General features: G+C 48.0%; 1 protein-coding gene and 1 long non-coding RNA gene across 3 annotated transcripts; one reads left to right on the forward strand and one right to left on the reverse strand.

Annotated features, from left to right (window-relative positions):
• The first annotated feature begins 6,436 nt into the window (after nucleotides 1-6,436).
• On the forward strand, nucleotides 6,437-10,131 carry LOC148666708 (C-type mannose receptor 2-like). Its single transcript, XM_088632923.1, has 6 exons — nucleotides 6,437-6,485; nucleotides 6,634-7,158; nucleotides 7,620-7,970; nucleotides 8,523-8,611; nucleotides 9,922-10,024; nucleotides 10,106-10,131. Exons 1-6 carry the CDS (start codon nucleotides 6,437-6,439, stop codon nucleotides 10,129-10,131), a joined length of 1,143 nt encoding a protein of 380 aa, XP_088489049.1.
• Nucleotides 10,132-11,064: 933 nt separating this feature from the next.
• On the reverse strand, nucleotides 11,065-17,073 carry LOC148666709 (uncharacterized). Of its 2 annotated transcripts, none has more exons than XR_015936960.1 (4): nucleotides 16,748-17,073; nucleotides 14,386-14,657; nucleotides 13,620-13,890; nucleotides 11,065-13,214 (listed from the first exon to the last, which is right to left on the reverse strand). It is a non-coding gene; the product is annotated as an uncharacterized LOC148666709 (long non-coding RNA). The 2 variants fall into 2 exon arrangements; XR_015936961.1 differs by having other exon boundaries at nucleotides 14,386-14,587; nucleotides 16,748-17,072.
• Between the last annotated feature and the right edge of the window lie 1,029 nt (nucleotides 17,074-18,102).

Raw genomic sequence — 18,102 nt, forward strand, 5'->3', positions numbered from 1 at the left:
AACAGTGTAACGAAATGATACAACAATACAAAAACACAATCCAATCAGTCCAGTCAGTGAGAAGTGCGCTAAGAAGAGTCGCTCACAGTCCAGAATATACAAAGAGCAAGCCAGAACAGTACACAAAAAAGTTGTATTGCACAATATAAATATATTGTCCCTGGCATGTATTGCACAAAAAACAGTTGTAAACGGGGAAAAAAAAACTGAGGGAAGCAGAGAGTTTACTGTTTAGTCCAAAACCAGGTCAGTGTCAGTGCTGCTCCTGCCCAGACACACAGTGGATGAGTGGTACAGTCTGATGGCAGAAGGCACGAATGACCACCTGTAGCACCCCCTGTCCCACCGCGGGTGGATCAGCCTGTCGCTGAATGTGCTCTTCATTCTCCCAAGCATGTCTTAGAGGGAAAGATGGGAGATGTCCATGATGGCCTGTAAGGTTTTTCCTGGGGCGCACGATCGACCTTTTCGGAGTTCTCCAGTAAAGAGGCAAAGAAATATGTGTGCAGCTTCATTCAAATACACCGTTTGCTCCTGCCTACTTGTTAATTTTATTTAGAATTGGTCACAAATTTATATAGTGTCATAGGGAAAAAAAAAACAGTGAACGGTTATAGACAATTTGCCAAGGTTAATTTATGGCTGGTTTTAAAAAAATGATTATATACAGTATATGTATTGTAATCTCCTCATGTGGGCTTTTTCTCTCCTTTCCAATATGGACCGGCAGAGATGGAAGATGAAAAGACCTCTGAACTTCGGTGTTGAAAGGGCTGGAGCTTACAATCAGTCCCAATACAGTTAGTCCAGGCGGTCTGTGACCTCTGGTCCAGTCAGTCAAGGAGGTCCGTGACCCCGGTCCAATTAGTCCAGGGATCTGTGACTCTGGTCCAGTTAGTTCAGGGGTCTGTGTCCCCGGTCCAGTCAGTCCAGGGGTCTGTGACTCTGTTCCAGTTAGTCTAGGAGTCTGTGTCTCTGGTACAGTCAGTCCAGGGGTCTGTGACTCTGTTTCAGTTAGTCTAGGAGTCTGTGTCTCTGGTCCAGTCAGTCCAGGGGTCTGTGACTCTGGTCCAGTCATTCCAGGGATCTGTGCCACCAGTCCAGTTAGTCCAGGGCTCTATGACTCTGGTCCAGTCAGTGCAGGGCTCTCTGATCCTGACCCAGGGAGAGCTCAGGTCTAGTAAATCTTACAGGTCACCCTGAATCGCCAGTTTTATTGATGTTTGCTCCCAATGATCCCTTAGTTACTTTATTGAACAGACCACCTGTTTAATCGATCATAGTCCAGGTGATCCAGGCCTTTATTAATTGATCAAAGCACTGTTATTTACTCCTGGTCCTGGAGTGTGACAGGTAAATTTATGAGTGAGAGCCTTATAACAGTGCCAATCGAGTCTAATTGCATTTAGAGTGTATTCAAACCATTAAGAGTCCAGGAAAGGACATCAATATGCCCTTTGATTATTTGCAGGCTCCCTTTAAAACCCACTGGGAAAGGTTCAAGATGCTTCTAAATCTGGAGGTCTCAGTCCTGGTCCAAATCCAGGTATTAAGAGCCTAGGATGGAATAAAGATTAAAAGATACAAAAGCCCTCCAGGCTCAGAAATCAAATCAAATCAAATCAAAGTTTATTTATCAGATGCACAACAAAATGGCATGCAGCAGCAGTAGTTGCTGGCAATGAATTGTCTTTTTCTGCGAGCTCACAAAAACCACAAGAATCACAGAAATCACAAAATTCACAAAATCACAAAATTGAGGTTACATTTTTTTAAATGGAATAAAACTCAATATGAGTAGAGCTGCTATGTGTCCATGGTGTATGCAATATATACAAGTAGTGCAGTTATGCTGAATACAGTGAAAACTGTGTGTCCATGTAGCCATTACAGGTGATTTGCTAAAGGAGCTGCAGGTTGGCTATTTAGCAGTCTAAAGTCTCAACAGTGAATAACAGTCTTATAGTCTCAAAAGTGAATATCAGAGCTCTGGGGCCAGGATTGGCCCTTCATTCCATGTTATCTTCATATTTCCACAGCCTTTCCTTTACTTATGTGCTTTGTGAGGAGACTGTTCAAGACTTTTTTCTGTTGGGGACACAGTCTCTTCCTGCAGGATCAAGATGGCTAAAGTCTCATAAGCACTTGGCTCACCAATGACTGGAGTGGTTGCACCCTGGATTCAGTTCTGCTGTCTGCTGTCTGGAGTTGGTATGTGCCTCCAGTTCATGTGTGTTTCTTATAGGTTTGCCCCGGTTTCTTCCCATAGTCCAAAGCCATGCTGGTGGGTTAATTGGCTTCTGGGAAAATTGGCCCTGGTGTGAGTGTGGGCATATCTGTGCCCTGCAATAGGCTGGTGTCCCTGTGTTAACATAGTCATTCATCTGTCCTGCCTTGTGCCTGTGGCTTATGGCTCGCTCACATTGTTTCGAGGATGCAAACGACGCATCAGCATAAACACCTGTCTTTTCCCCGAGTATCCTCCCTGAGTTTTGCATTGAAAGTTTGTTTTTCCTGCCGGCACGCCAGAACCCCACACTTAGACATGATCTGTCAGGTGTTTTTGGTTTAAATCATTTTAATTTCATTTGCTGCCCGCTTCTCGGCCTCCGCTAATCCCGCTGTATCACCTGCGATCGTCTGCAGTCTGGACTGGTCCGCTCATCTGGATCTGAGCAAAGTACAGAAATGACCAGGGGGCCGATTGCTCATCAAAGAACCTGTGGCCACCAGCCTACCAACTCGGAGGTTGTACCTCCTTAGATAGATACTTTATTGATCCCGTGAGGGAAAGTGCAGCGCAACAGCAGCTTTACACAGACAACACAGCCACAGTGTAACGAATGATACAATAATAATAAAAATAATAATACAATACATACAATACAATCAGTACAGTGAGGGGTGCACTAAAAGAGTTACTCACAGTCCGGACACACAAAGAACAAACTAGAACAGAACAGTACGCAGAAAAATCGTAGCACACATATGAAAATAAATATAGATCTAAATATAGATATAGATATAAATATAAATGTATTGCATGGGTCCCTGGCATATATTGCACAAAAAACGGTTGTAAACGGGAAAAGAAAAGAAGAGGACAGATGTAGCAGTAGATGTGTAGATGCGTTCAGTTCAGAAACAGGTCACTGTCAATGTTGCCTCTGTCCAGACGCAAGGTGGATGCGTTGTACAGTCTTATGGCAGAAGGCAAGAATGACCTCCTGTAGCGCTCCCTGTCGCACCGTGGATGAATCAGTCTATTGCTGAACATGCTCTTCATTTCTACAAGCCTGTCATAGAGGGGATGGGAGATGTTGTCCATGATGGCCTCTAGTTTGGACACCATTCTCCTCTCAGCTACTACCTCCAAGGGGTCCAGGTCAGACCCAATGACAGAGCTTGCTCTCCTGATGAGCTTGTTCTGCCTTTTAGAATCCACAGCTCTAATCCCAGGGCCCAAGCATACCACTGCGTAGAAAATGGCGCTCGCCACCACCGACTGATAGAACAAATGTAGCATCTTACTACATACATTGAAGGACCTGAGCCTCCTCAAGAAGTAAAGCCGGCTCTGTCCCTTCTTATAGATGGCCTCGATGTTCTTAGACCATTCCAGTCTATCGTCGATGTGCACTCCCAGGTACTTGTACGAGTCCACCATCTCCACGCCACTCCCATGGATGTAGATAGGAGTAGGTTTGACCTTTTTCCTCCTGAAATCTACCACCAGTTCCTTTGTCTTTGTTACATTTAGTTCCAAGTGGTTCAACCCGAAGTTCAAAGTCCGAAGTATAGAGAGTGAAGAGGAATGGAGAAAGAACTGTCCCTTGAGGTGCCCCTGTGTTACTCACTACCTGTTCAGACACACAGTTCTGAAGTCTCACAGACTGTGGTCTGCCTGTCAGGTAGTCAGTGATCCACGAGGTCATGGAGGCATCGACTTGCATATCCTCCAGCTTCCTCCTTAGAAGTAAGGGCTGGATGGTATTGAAGGCACTGGAGAAGTCTAAAAACATGATCCTTACAGTGTTGCCAGCCCTGTCCAGGTGTGAGTAGGCCCTTTGCAGCATGTAGATGATCACATCCTCCACACCAACACTAGGCTGGTAGGCGAACTGTAGGGTGTCCAGTGATGAGCTGACCAAGGGGTCTCAGGTGGGATAAGACCAACCTCTCCAGTGTCTTCATGACGTGAGAAGTCAGTTCAACTGGTCTGTAGTCGTTGAGGACAGAGGGGCGCCCTTTCTTTGGTACCGGGACCAGGCATGTCTTCCAGAGCACCGGGACACTCTCCAAGCGCAGGGTCAGGTTGAATAGTCGCTGGAGCACTCCGCTCAGCTGATCAACACAGGCCCTCAGAACTCTGGGACAGATGTTATCTGGCCCTGTGGCCTTACCCTGGTGCAGCCTCTTCAGCTCCTTCTTCACCTGGTCAGCTGTGATGGTCAGCCTGGCCTGGGGGATGGTGCTCATAGGGCTTTCAGTGCTGCAGGTGTTAATGGCGGAGGTGTTGGAGTGGCAGCTGTGGGGGATGGGTGGGTGAGTAGCTGTCGGGGGTTGTAGCTGTAGGCGGCCATGTTTGTGGGGGGATGGAGGAGGTGTTAGGCAGTCGCAGCTGTGAAGGGTTAGGGAGCGTGTGGCTGTGGGGGGATGGGTGTTGAGCCACAGAGCACCCAGAATCAAACCTGTTAAAGAACTGGTTCAACTCGTTGGCCATCTCCAGGTTCCCCTCTGTTGCCCCCCCAGCCTGTTTGAAGCCAGTGATCTCTCTCATGCTGATCCATACATCCCTTACCCTATTCCTTTGCAGCTTGTCCTCTACTTTCCTCCTGTAGGCGTCCTTGCTCTCTCTTAACTTCTGCTTTAGCTCCCTCTGTACACGCTTGACCTCTTCCTTATCCCCCCTCCTAAAGGCTCTCTTCTTGTCATTCAGAAGAGCCTTCAAGTCACTGGTGATCCAGGGTTTGTTATTGGAAAAGCAGTGTACGTCTTTGGTGGGGATGGTGTTGTCTACGGAGAAGTTAATGTAGTCAGTGACACAGTCCACCATGCTGTCTATGTCGTCCCCATGTGGTTCGCACAGCACATCCCAGTCGGTGGCCTCCAAAGCACCACGTAGATCCTCCATAGCCTCTTGAGACCATCTCCTCACAGTCCTCATGGTTGCAGGTTGACGCTGGACAATAGGCTTGTATAGTGGTGTAAGCAAGACAAGGTTGTGATCTGATCTGCCAAGGGGGGGAAGGGCTGTGGAACTATATGCATCCTTAGCATTGGCATATAATAAGTCCAGTTTTTTGTTTTCTCTGGTCGGGCACTTAACAAATTGGTGGAAAGTAGGCAAAGTGGTGGAAATAGATACGTGGTTAAAGTCCCCTGAAATAGCTATAAAAGCGCTAGGGTGCTTTGTTTGTAGACTGGCTGTGACTGTGTTTATGACGTCACACGCTACCTCTGCGTTTGCCGTAGGTGGAATGTAAACAACAACAAAGATGGCGCATGTAAACTCCCGCGGTGTCCGGGTTACAGACGCGCTTAAAATGAGTATGTCCACCATCTGTTGTTGACAAGCACCGCGAGCCCCCCTCCTTTCCTCTTACCACTCTCGGTGTTTCTGTCCGCCCGCACCGTCTGAAAGCCGCCGATGGTAACGTTCGAGTCCGGAATAAGTTCCTGCAGCCACGTCTCGGTGAAACACATGATACTGCATTCACGATACTCCCTCTGGCTTCTCACCAATGCTCCCAGTTCGTCCATCTTGTTCACTAAGGACCGCACATTTCCCATGATGATCAAAGGAAGGTAGGGTTTAAATCTCCTTCTCTTCGCCTTTTGCGTCGCACCAGCCCTACAGCCTCGGCTTCTCCTCCTCAGCTCCTCCGGCACCAATGGCTTCTCTCCAGTGAGTAGAGCCGGACGCGCTAGCGCGATCAGCTGGTCATGCGTGTAGACAATGCCTCTGTAGCTATCGGCATTGCAACCCGATAGAAACAGAGGTCTGAGTATCAGAAAAAACAAGAAAAAGCATGTCAGCTTTCTAGTATCCATCATGTTGTGATCGCAAATCTAGTTGCCGGCAAAGGTATGAAGAAAAAACACTAACACACTAGCATTAACTAACTGAAAGAAACAAAAAGACAAGAAAAAGACACAGACCTGCTGTAGCAGGCTGCCACTAACACGGCACCATCTTAGACTGATTATCATCTGGTCTTGTTGATGCCGTTGCTTTTTGCCAATTAATCGTTCCGCCTGACTTTGACATCAGCGGTGCTCTTGATTATATGATATTCCATCCTCCCACCTGTTCCACCTCATGCAGTTCAGGGTGGTGGGACAGCCAGAGCTTATTCCAGTAAACAGCAGGCACAAGGAGTGGTACTCCATCACACTGGCACTAACTCTCCAAGACGTCAGTGAACATACCAGCATGCCTTTCGACTGGGGAGCAGACTGGAGCACCCTAGAGGAAACCCAGCGTGAGCACAGTGTCGAATATACAAACCAGACCAGAAGCGGAGCTGAACCCAGCGTCCCAACGCTGAGAAACTGCAGTCCTAAAGCCCCTGTGCCACTTCACAGTGCATTGGCAGACCCATTTGAAATCAAAACCACTCAAAACGACAGCCACAAATGTCGGGTTGAGAAGTGCCGGGCCATTCCCCGACCGGATTTGCTTCTCCGACGCGTTGGCACGTCGTGCGCAGGCTTGGCCAGGCATCGCGAGCTGGTCACCCCTGCTCCTAAGCCTCAACCCTGCCTCCTGTGTTTCAGGCCTCTGGGAGTTGGTCTCACCTCACCGCTACCACTTCGTGAGCAAGCGCAGGACGTGGGCGGGGGCTCGGGCGTACTGCAGGGGCCAGTACACGGACATGGCTACCGTGAGTGGGCCAGCCGACCTGGAGCAGCTCCTTGCCACCACCGAGCCGGTCACGGGCTGCGCCTGGACCGGCCTGTACTATGTCTGGGACCTGTGGCAGTGGTCCCTCGGGGGGGGCTACCTCTACGGCGTGGGGAGGTCTGCTTTTACCAGATGGCGTGCGGGAGAACCAAACAACTACGGCGGCAAGGAGAACTGCGTGGCGATGGTCGGCGGCGGGTTGTGGGCAGATCGCCCTTGCAGTTTCACGAGCTATTCCGTTTGCTATCAAGGTAAATGGCCCCTGAGTCTTTTACGGCCTTTTACGGTCTTTCTCACGCGACTACTGCATGTGAAGGTGGTGGAGGGAGGGGGGGGCTTGGGAGTACGAGTAATTCCTCCTTATGAAATTCCCCATTGTTCTCGGAATTGAATCCTTTGAGTGGCTCTTGGGCTGATGGGATGGCGGCACCGGGGCCCTGGGTTCAAATCCTGGGGTGGCGAGGTGGAGTTTGCATGTTCTCCCCTTGTGCGTGGGGGTTTCCTCCAGGTGCTCCAGTGTCCTCCCACAGTCCAAAGACGCTCTGGTGAGTGAATTGGCTGCTGGGAATGTTTGGCCCTGGTGTGACTGTATGCGGTGCTTGTGCCTCCGTGCAGTGGACTGGCGTCCCATCCAGGTGGTATCCTGCCTGTTGCTTGCCGAGGCTGCTCCGCGACCCTCAACCCGACTACTGACTGGGGTTCACTTCTTCAGGGGGGGAAGGCGCAGCCGATCAATACTTCCTGGTGGCTGAGGCCAAGAACTGGACAGAAGCCCTGACGTTTTGCAGAGAACATTACACCGACCTGACCCGGGTGAGGAGCCAGAGCGAGAATGAGTTAGTAAGAGTTACGGCCGGAGGCAGGGAGGTCTGGATCGGACTGTTCACCGAGCCCTGGAAGTGGTCCGATGGGGACGTCTCCACTTTCCGCCCCTGGCACGTGGGCGAGCCCAACAATTATTGCGGCATCGAGAGCTGTGGCGCCGTGAATCTTCAGGGGAGTGCGAGAGGCTCCTGGAATGACTATAATTGCAACACCACCTACGCTTTCTTCTGCTACAGTGGTAAGTTATCGCGGTGCCACTTCGACAGCCTTATGGGGGTAACCTTGCGGGGAACGTCGCCTTCACTTTGCTATTCCACGACCGCTTGTCCAGTTCGCACTTGTGGTGGCCCAGAGTCGGTCCCAGGGTGCACTGGGTGCAGTGGTTAGCATTGCTGCCTCGTAGTGCCTGAGCTCTGGGTTCAGTATCTGGGCTGTTGTCTGCATGGAGTTTGAATGTTCTCCTTGTCTTTGCGTGGGTTTTCACCTGCAGTACGAAGACATGCTGGTAGGTTTTGAATCGGCTCCTGGGAAAATGAGCTGTGGTGTGTGCCCTGTGACGGACTGGCATTACTGCCAGGGTTAACCCTGCCTTGCACCTGTTGCTTGCTGGGATAGACTCTGGAGCCACCTTCAGAGCACCAGTCTTTTGTAATATTGTAAGTGATGTTTTGACGTCCTTGACCATATAACTGTCCCTCAGACCAGGCAGGGTGAATCACTTAATGCTACTTCAGAATGGGGTTTGCCTCTTTTTTTGTCTTCTATGCTGTTTTCATCCTTTCCTCCACAGGGAAGAGAGTGGTGCTGAGAGTAAGGATATTAATGGACTCGGAAGTGAATCCTAATGACCCAGATGTTAAAGAGTGGCTTCTGGTCCAGGTATAGGAAATCGACTACTAGATTGTGTCAGTGTGCATAGGTGGCTTGCGATATTCCAGGCTCCTCGTAAAGAAGAAACTAAGCAAATCATACTGTTGGAGCTGCAGTAGACAAAAAAGATCATCCAGTCAATGCTATGCATAATGAGCCACACATTGCTTTGTTATACAGAAATCAGAAATACACTCAATCATAATGGTTGTCACACATTGCACGCATTGGGTTCCTACCAATATGAATCATTATTGGGGATTTTCTTTGGTTAAAAAGCAGCATTTTAGGAATTCAGGAAACAATCAGATGAATATAAAGGGATAGTGTACTTATTATTGTAGTGTTACCTCACCTGGCTGGGGAAATCATTTGTGAAGAATGAGCCAGGGAGGCAGTTGCAAGGGTCAAGATAGGATGGAGGGAGGGGAGCAAGAGAAGATTAGCGCAGAGCTGTGGACAGACTGGGAGTATTTATAAACTGGGGAGTGGAAGTGATTAATAAACGCAATACAAAACAAACAGAAGAAATTACTATTATCTTCCTTTTGGCATTTTGAATTAAGGGAGGATATGAATAGGCCCAAAAGTGCAGGGTAGAGTTATAGAGTTAATAAGGGCTTTAAACTAGAATATAAGAGAGAGAATACTGGAGATCATAGTTGCAGTTATATCGAAGCGCTGACCTTTCCCTTGCTGGCTTTGTTTATTGTATCATGCCTGCTCACGTTGGATTGCTCAAAGACCCTTCCGAGTAACCACAGCAACCGACGTGGCCACCTGTCAGTCACCTGGTTGCCATGACAGTGCAATCGGGTGGAAGATCAGTTCCACCTGCTCACAGTCAGCCCTCCACTCGCTCAGTGTTAGGGAGTTCAGGCTTGAGCCTTTGTGTTCCTTAGTCAAGTTTTCCTTGATTCTTTGACCCCGTTTCCCTCGACCTTGCTCTTGGATTGCCCTTGTGTTTGCTCCTTGGCGTCCAAGATTTCTCGCCTCGACCTCGTCTCTTAGCTGCTTCGCTTGGGTATCTATCGGCTCCGGGCTTTGCTTGCTTTCGACGTCACCTCTCTGGCTGCCTCCCTGCTTCGTTCTGCAACTTTGAATCCCACTACGTCCCACGTTTTCCAGAGCGCTCACTCCAGCTGCCACCTCCCACTACAGACCACTATCACCCACCACAGGCGCTGTCTGCTGCTGCTTCCCTGTTTCGCCAGGCGATCGCGTCCTCCCTGCCGCGACAAGACCGCGGCTCTCGTTCAGGAAGACGTACCGGGCCCTGATTTCTGACCCGGGCTGCTGTGGTACTGTCCCCTCCACAGGTGACGAGAGAGCTGTCCAGGCACACCGAATTGGGCAACACCAGCCTGCACTGGGGCCAGGAGGACAATGGCGTGGTGTTCTCGAAAGACGAGGAGGAAGATGGTGAGATGCTTAAGCAGCACAGCCTTGGCGACGCGCATTCTGAACGCCAGGAACTTCATCGGTGATGTCTTTGCTCCACAGGGCAGTGCCACCCTATGGGAGACTGAGTGTCGGAGGATCAGTCTGCACAGGATTCCTCTGTGAAACACTGGCGACTGGCCACTGGCGACAGACCGACGTCTAAGAATAATGCAAGCGTCAAATACCGTAGCATTTATATTAAGGTTCAATATATATGGATATAGTATAATATTTTCTCTATGAGTGGTTCTCTGTTTAAACATCAAGGTCTGGTCTCAGTACAGTGAAAATGCATTGAGAGTTGTTTAATGAATATATATATATATATTATCACATTTAAATGTAGTAGTAGTATTCAGGTCCAAGGAAATACTTTTTGAGAATTGTTTGCTTTGGCAATCACTGGTGTATTTTTCCTCTCACGTATGTTTGGAAGGGAACATTCGATCAGCCTTACTGGGCAACTTGACTTTCTGACCAGCTGCTCAAAAGTTGGATTTCAAAAGTTTTAAGGAGAATAAAAATGGTTGGTTAGTTGATGGTTGATGACATTGAAACCACAGATCAGAACAGGTGGACTTACAGTAAGTGGAATATGATTAAACGTCAGATTTTCAATTTTGACAGTTTAGAGACTAACAATAGACTAAACAGATTATGAACATCTATTCTACACAGGGGGACGTAGTGGGATCTTTGTAAATTATTCCATGTATTATAAGTACATGTGTACAGAACAAACACTGAGCTCTAATAAGCTGAATTGTCTATTGGTATCATTAACGTTTCATATGTTCTTAAGTAATTTGATTTGTTATAAATAATAATAATTGCTTACACTTATATAGCGCTTTTGTGGACTCTCCACTCAAAGCTCTTTACAGGTTAATGGGGATCCCCTCCACCCCCTTGTGAGCAGGGTGACAGCTGATCCACTGTGAGAGCGGAGGGAGTGTCTCCCTCTACTGCACGGACACCGGAATTCCGGGATTAAGCCGCACTTCCTTAGTGACCGTTGCTATGCACGACTTTCGTTTTTTTTTATTGCAACAGCAAAAATTTATACCGTACAAACAAGAGTACATATAACATATAACACCAATAACACCGTCAGGGGCTACATACTGTAATACAATTGCACTTGACCAAAAAAAAGACTAAACAAGGTAAAAAAAAGATAAGGTCCACACAACTCTCACATTCTTACATTTAGAAATACTGTATTGTAGATAACGCCCTCATGCCTATTTTAAACTTTTCAAACATGTGTCTCAGACCATTTCATTTAATCAATATAAGAAAGTGTAGTATTAATGATTTAAAAGGAACATACTTCAAGGAACTTCTTGAAGGAGACATACTGTATATATCTGTGCATACTCAGGGTTATAGTGCTACTTAATCACGCTGGCATGTATGGAATAAATAGTGGATTATAGTGACCATGCAGCTTGGTGTCGGTCACCAGAGTAATTAAACATAGCAGTAATTGCCTTTGCTCCTAACAAGGCTGTCAAGAAAGGATCGAGGCTGTCAGGGTTGTATAAATCTTGAATATACCTGCTCAATATCTGGAACTGCAGTCGACTTTCATGAGCGTAAGACATCATCCAAACTAGGTACTGTGTAATCATCTTGGTCGTAGCTCCTCTGTCATCCAATGGAAGCACAAGGCACCCGCGTTCAAGTCTTTTGTGAGATCATGTACATGCATCCAGGATGGATAGTGGTGTACCCTGCTAGTCCAATAAGGGACACACACACACGGAAGAATATGCAGACTCCACCCCGACAGCACTCTGGGTCTGGAATTGAACCCGGGGCCTCTGCAGTACGAGGCAGCCAAGCAAAACCACTGAGCCACAGAGCTGTCCCCCGGGTACTCCATATATATCAAATAAGGAGTCTCAGAGGCTCCTTAACACAATTCTAGCTCCTTAACCTGAAGCACTGGACAATAATGAGACAGGCCAATTTCTATAAAATAAAATAAAAAGCAAACTCGAACTAAATCTCTTCCTACAAAGTGGATGTCCAAAAGCAAACAGAGTTTTAAAAAATGCATCACCATCTAGGACTACAACACCATGCTTTGACACCCCCAGGGTGGTAGAAACATTCACCACATAATTACTCTGTAATCAGACTTCCTGCGGTTTCAATGTGAAATATACATCTTTCAGCTCAAACGTGTTCTTGCTCTGTGGTGTTGTCATTGGAAGCTTATTAATATTCGTGTCCAGCATTCATGTTCCATGCGCCTGAAGTGTGTTGCCATCTTAAACAGCTTAATAATAAAAATTAATAATAATCCCTTACATTTATATAGTGCTTTTCTGGACACTCCACTCAAAGCACTTTACAGGTTAATGGGGATCCCCTCCAGCCCCACCTGGATGATACTCCAGTCCGCTTAGCACACAGCAGCTCTCAGTGGGGAGGAGAGCAGAGGGATGAAGCCAGTTCAGAGATGGGGATAATTAGGAGGCTATGACTGGTAAAGACCAGGGGGGGATTAGACCAGGACACTGGGGAAACACCCCTACTCTTTTCGAGAAACACCCTGGGATTGTTGATGACAACAGAGAGTCAGGACCTCGGTTTTACGTCTCATCCGAAGGACGGCGCCTGTTTACAGTCTAGTGTCCCCATCACTATACTGGGGCATTAGGACCCACACAGACTGCAGGGTGAGCGCCCCCTGCTGGCCACACTAACACCTCTCCCAGCAGTACCTCAGCTTTCCCAGGAGGTCTCCCATCCAAGTACTGACCAGTTGCGAGTTGCAGGGTGATATGGCTACTGGCTATCCAGCCTGCGTACTTTAAAAATCTTAAAATCTTTTTTAAAAATCTGCGGCCGGCAGAGGAATCCTACTCCTTTGGGCCCCTGAGCAAGGCCCTTAACCCCAACTGCTCCAGGGGTGCTGTACAATGGCTGACCCTGCACTCTGACCCCCAGCTTCTCTCCCTGTCTGTGTGTCTCATGGAGAGCAAGCTGGGGTCTGTGAAAAGACTTTGTGAAGACAGTGGTAAAAATGGCACACAGCACAGCTTCTTCTGGTGCAAGATGACTACAGCCCCTGCTGCCATCACACACAGAAGTGCCAGAATCACCCTGACATGCAGTCTGGAATCCAGGTGGTTAGAGTTCAGACATGCGGCATAATCTGTTATAGAGACAAGAAAAGTTTCAGACGTTACCTGCTGCATAACAAAAATAATGTGACTCTGTTATCACCCTAGTGTGTGATACAGTATAATACACACTGATCTGCTCCAGACTCACCTGTGTGTGATACAGTATAATACACACTGATCTGCTCCAGACTCACCCCAGTGTGTGATACAGTATAATACACACTGATCTGCTCCAGACTCACCCGTGTGTGATATAGTATAATACACACTGATCTGCTCCTGTATCACCCCTGTATGTGATACAGTATAATACACACTGATCTGCTCCAGACTCACCCCAGTGTGTGATACAGTATAATACACACTGATCTGCTCCACTCTCACCCCCGTGTGTGATATAGTATAACACACACTGATCTGCTCCAGACACTTACCCCAGCTCAGCGTGACGCTGTGGTTGGAGCTGTGATGAGTGACAGTACAGCTGTATTCCTCGATCTTACTCTCTCAGATCTCCACACTCTTCCTCAGCTGTCTCCATTGGGTCTGAGCCCACTGGACCACACGTCCTCTCCCTCGGTCTCTCCAGGCCTGGACAAACTGACCTCTATGACTCTAGGACTGAAGCCCCAGTGACCAGACAGGACAGGGAACAGCTCTGTGTGTCTCCCAGATGCTCGGAAGAGACAAACACCTGAGGAGAGACTGAGAGGGAGACCGGAAGCAATGTTAACACACTGAGAATTAGTGTGGACACTGTGCAAGGTGAGGCGACATCGCTGCACAGACAAAATATTGTGTGGCTCCTTTCTGCAAACCTTTACAACCAAAACATGTCAGTATTAGACAATTATACAAATCAAACACATTTTCTCTTTGTCTGTTCCTCAGGCTAAGAAAGGAGATCACAGTAGAACTAGAGCACTGCAGACACGTCATATTCACACAGGATCACACAAGCTTCACATTCACACAGACACAGACACACACTCACACACGAGCCAATTTCCCATAAGCCAATTTACCCACCAGCAAGTGGAAGGAAACCCACACAAACATGAGGTGAACATGCAAACTCCACACAGACAGCACCCCAGAAACTGCACTGTGCCACCCACTCCTCTGCACATGGGGGAACTTCTTGTGTAGAGCTTCTAGGTGCATTTGTCTCATATTGTATCTGATATCTCTCTGTCTCACCTTTGTGTGGTTTTTGTGTTTCTTTCTGTACTGCAGGAATCTCTTCAGTGTTTCCATACAGTCAGTCTCCAGGAAGAATCTGGTATACTGGTTTTTAATCTTGTTCTGGTTCCAGTCCCTTTGAGTGCCCTCTGCCTCCAGGGAACTTGCTCTCCAGGTCATGTTGTCCACCTCAAAGGACAGGAAGTCTTGTCCATTGAAGCTGTAGTGATCAAACAGAGCCACACTCCCATCATCCTCCAGTCTACAGCCTTGCCACCTCTGGAGCGCATCTGGAGAGAGAGACCGAGGACACTGACACAGACAGAGAGACCAGGGACAGTGACACACACAGAGAGACCAAGGACAGTGACACACACACACAGAGACTGGGGACAGTGACACACATAGAGAGACCGGGGACACTGACACACACAAAGAGACCGGGGACAGTGACATCCATTTTCTAACAGCTGTATCCAGTCCAGGGTCACAGGGGGGAGCTGGAGTCTATCCCAGCAAGCAACAGGCACAAGGCAGGGTTCACCCTGGACAGGACAGCAGTCCATCACAGGACACACACACTCACACACCCTGGACAGGACACCAGTCCATCACAGGACACACACACACACACACACACACACACACACACACACACACACACACACACACACACACCCACACCCTGGACAGGACACCAGTCCATCACAGGACACACACACTCACACACCAGTCCATCACAGGACACACACATACACACACCCTGGACAGGACACCAGTCCATCACAGGACACACACACTCACACACCAGTCCATCACAGGACACACACACTCACACACCCTGGACGGGACACCAGTCCATCACAGGACACACACATACACACACCCTGGACAGGGCACCAGTCCATCACAGGACACACACACACCCTGGACAGGACACCAGTCCATCACAGGACACACACACTCACACACCCTGGACAGGACACCAGTCCATCACAGGACACACACACACACACACACACACACACACACACACACACACACACACACACACACACACACACACACCCACACCCACACCCACCCTGGACAGGACACCAGTCCATCACAGGACACACTCACTCACACACCCTGCACAGGACACCAGTCCATCACAGGACACACACACACACACACACACACACACACACACACCCTGGACAGGACACCAGTCCATCACAGGACACACACACTCACACACCCTGGACAGGACACCAGTCCATCACAGGACACACACATACACACACCCTGGACAGGGCACCAGTCCATCACAGGACACACACACACCCTGGACGGGGCACCAGTCCATCACACGACATACACACACACCCTAGACAGGGCACCAGTCCATCACAGGACACACACACTCACACACCCTGGACAGGACACCAGTCCATCACAGGACACACACATACACACACACACCCTGGACAGGGCACCAGTCCATCACAGGACACACACATACACACACACACACCCTGGACAGGGCACCAGTCCATCACAGGACACACACACACCCTGGACGGAGCACCAGTCCATCACAGGACACACACATATACACACACACCAAGAAGTCAATTAACCCCCCAGCCTGTCTCTGGACTGGGAGGAAACTGGAGCACCAGGAGGAAACCCCCACAAACACAGTTCAGAACTCCACACAGACAGCACCCCAGGTTCTGAACTGATCCCAGGGCAGGAATAACAACCACTGAGCCTCCCCCAGACATCTATACCTTTTATTTGTACGGAAAGTATTATATATAGAGACATGTAAATATCACTTCTCGAACCTGTTGTTTCCAGCTTCCTGTAAAGTCGTGTGGAAAGTTATTTATTTCTGATACGAAGTAGGAGTGAAACTCCGAAGTAATGAAGACAGAAGTCGGTTCAACGACAAAAGGAGTCAGGCGCCTCTGAAGTCCGCCTACGCGTCAGAAACTGGTGCGCGTTTATGCCCTGGGCCGTTGTCATTGTTTTATTCGGTTATGCAGTTTAAAATATTTTTAAGTTAAAGAGAGCTCTCTACTTCCGTCTCTGAACAGGTTTACGATGATGATACACGCGTTTCCTTGTTCTCTGACTGGCCATGCGGCGGCCATGTGACGAGGAAACGGGAGAGAGCAGGACGAAAATGAAAGAGAGAGAGAGACGGTGGAAATGTGACAGTTAAAATAAACTGCCAGAAGAGAATAACCGTCTCCGTCCCGTCCCTCTCCCTGCAGGCGGAGTGTTTAGTCACCGCCGACCTCTCGTACCCTACAGCAGTTAGTGAACAGGGCACTAGGTACTACTGAGCTTCCGTCCGGACTAAGCCCGGAGAGGACGGCGGTTCACTCACCCGTGGGGCAGCCCGGACCCGGATTCCCGTCTCGGGTTTGACAGCCCGTCTCCTGCGGAGCCGGAGCGGACTGGCGACGCGTACACCGGCCAGGCAGCAGTTTAATCGGAGGTTGTAATCGTGGGGGGGGGAATTTAACCTTACGAGAGTTTCTTCTGTTACATTTTTTTTTTCTGTTAGGGAAATTCATATTACAGGATAATGTAAATTTACTATGTAAGGCGTTTAAAGGTCGAGGAGAGGTTGGGAAAGCCCCTGAAACCCAGCGCTGGAAACGTTGTCCGTCTCCACTAGGTATAGAATGCGCTCTTTACACGTCATTCACAGGCGTCACGTTACTCGGGCAACGGAGGTACGCTAATCCTCGGTGGGCAAGTTGATGTAATTCAGTAAAGCTGGAAAAGATACTCAGACACGTTAATTTATCACCTGCATATATTAACAAAGTTATTTTAGATGGACTTGCAGAACTATACTGTAGCTGCGTCGGCATGCGTAGGCTGCAAAGTAACAAGTAAAAGGTTATTCCATGCCTTCTTCAGTTGTTAGAAAGACAGGGCAGTATGCAAAGATAATTTTCTTTTTATCTTTGCTTACTGCAGTTTATCTTTGATGACAACATCAAAGACATTAAGGAATTCTTACAGCTAACAGCTCCACATCAACTTCCTTTTATAACTAACCTCATCAGATCTCTCAACTCCCAACTCTTCCAGTTTCTCACTTCAGAGAACGATAAAAAACTCAATCATCCTCTACAGAGAAAAACCATCAACACCCCTACCACCTCCACCAATCCTAACCTTGTTGTTACTGTACCCTCTGACCTTTCCCTTTCACCCCTTTGCATCCTCAGCTAACATATTTTAATATTACAACACAATTACAATAGATTGTACAGTATTTACAGTTTAAAATTAAGGTAAATATGTCAAAATATCAAAATCCAACTGCACAGTGCTAACAAAACAATGCTTGTCAAGTTCTCAAACAAATCTGCATTGTATTTTTAAAATATTTCAGCAGAGGATGTGACGGGAGTATAAATGATGATTCGACGATCATTTTTCTTGGGTGAATATGGTTTTCTGGGGAGTTGCGATGTTGGGCATTATTGGACATTTTTGACACGTGTTGAACAATCGCATTTCCTACAAATATTAAAATGGCTGTGATTTAGCTGAGAAATCCAATCGACCGATGCGAAAACAATGTTTACATCGCAAAAGAAACCCGACCCTGGGTGGACTTGAACCACCAACCTTTTGGATAACAGCCGAACACGCTAACCGATTGTGCCACAGAGACTGACTGGTGGAGTATTTTCTCGAATAAAAAAAAAAATATCTTACCGT

This window comes from Lepisosteus platostomus, chromosome 5 (assembly GCF_059453375.1).
Source record: "Lepisosteus platostomus isolate fLepPlt1 chromosome 5, fLepPlt1.hap1, whole genome shotgun sequence".
NCBI classification, from domain to species: Eukaryota; Metazoa; Chordata; class Actinopteri; order Semionotiformes; family Lepisosteidae; genus Lepisosteus; species Lepisosteus platostomus.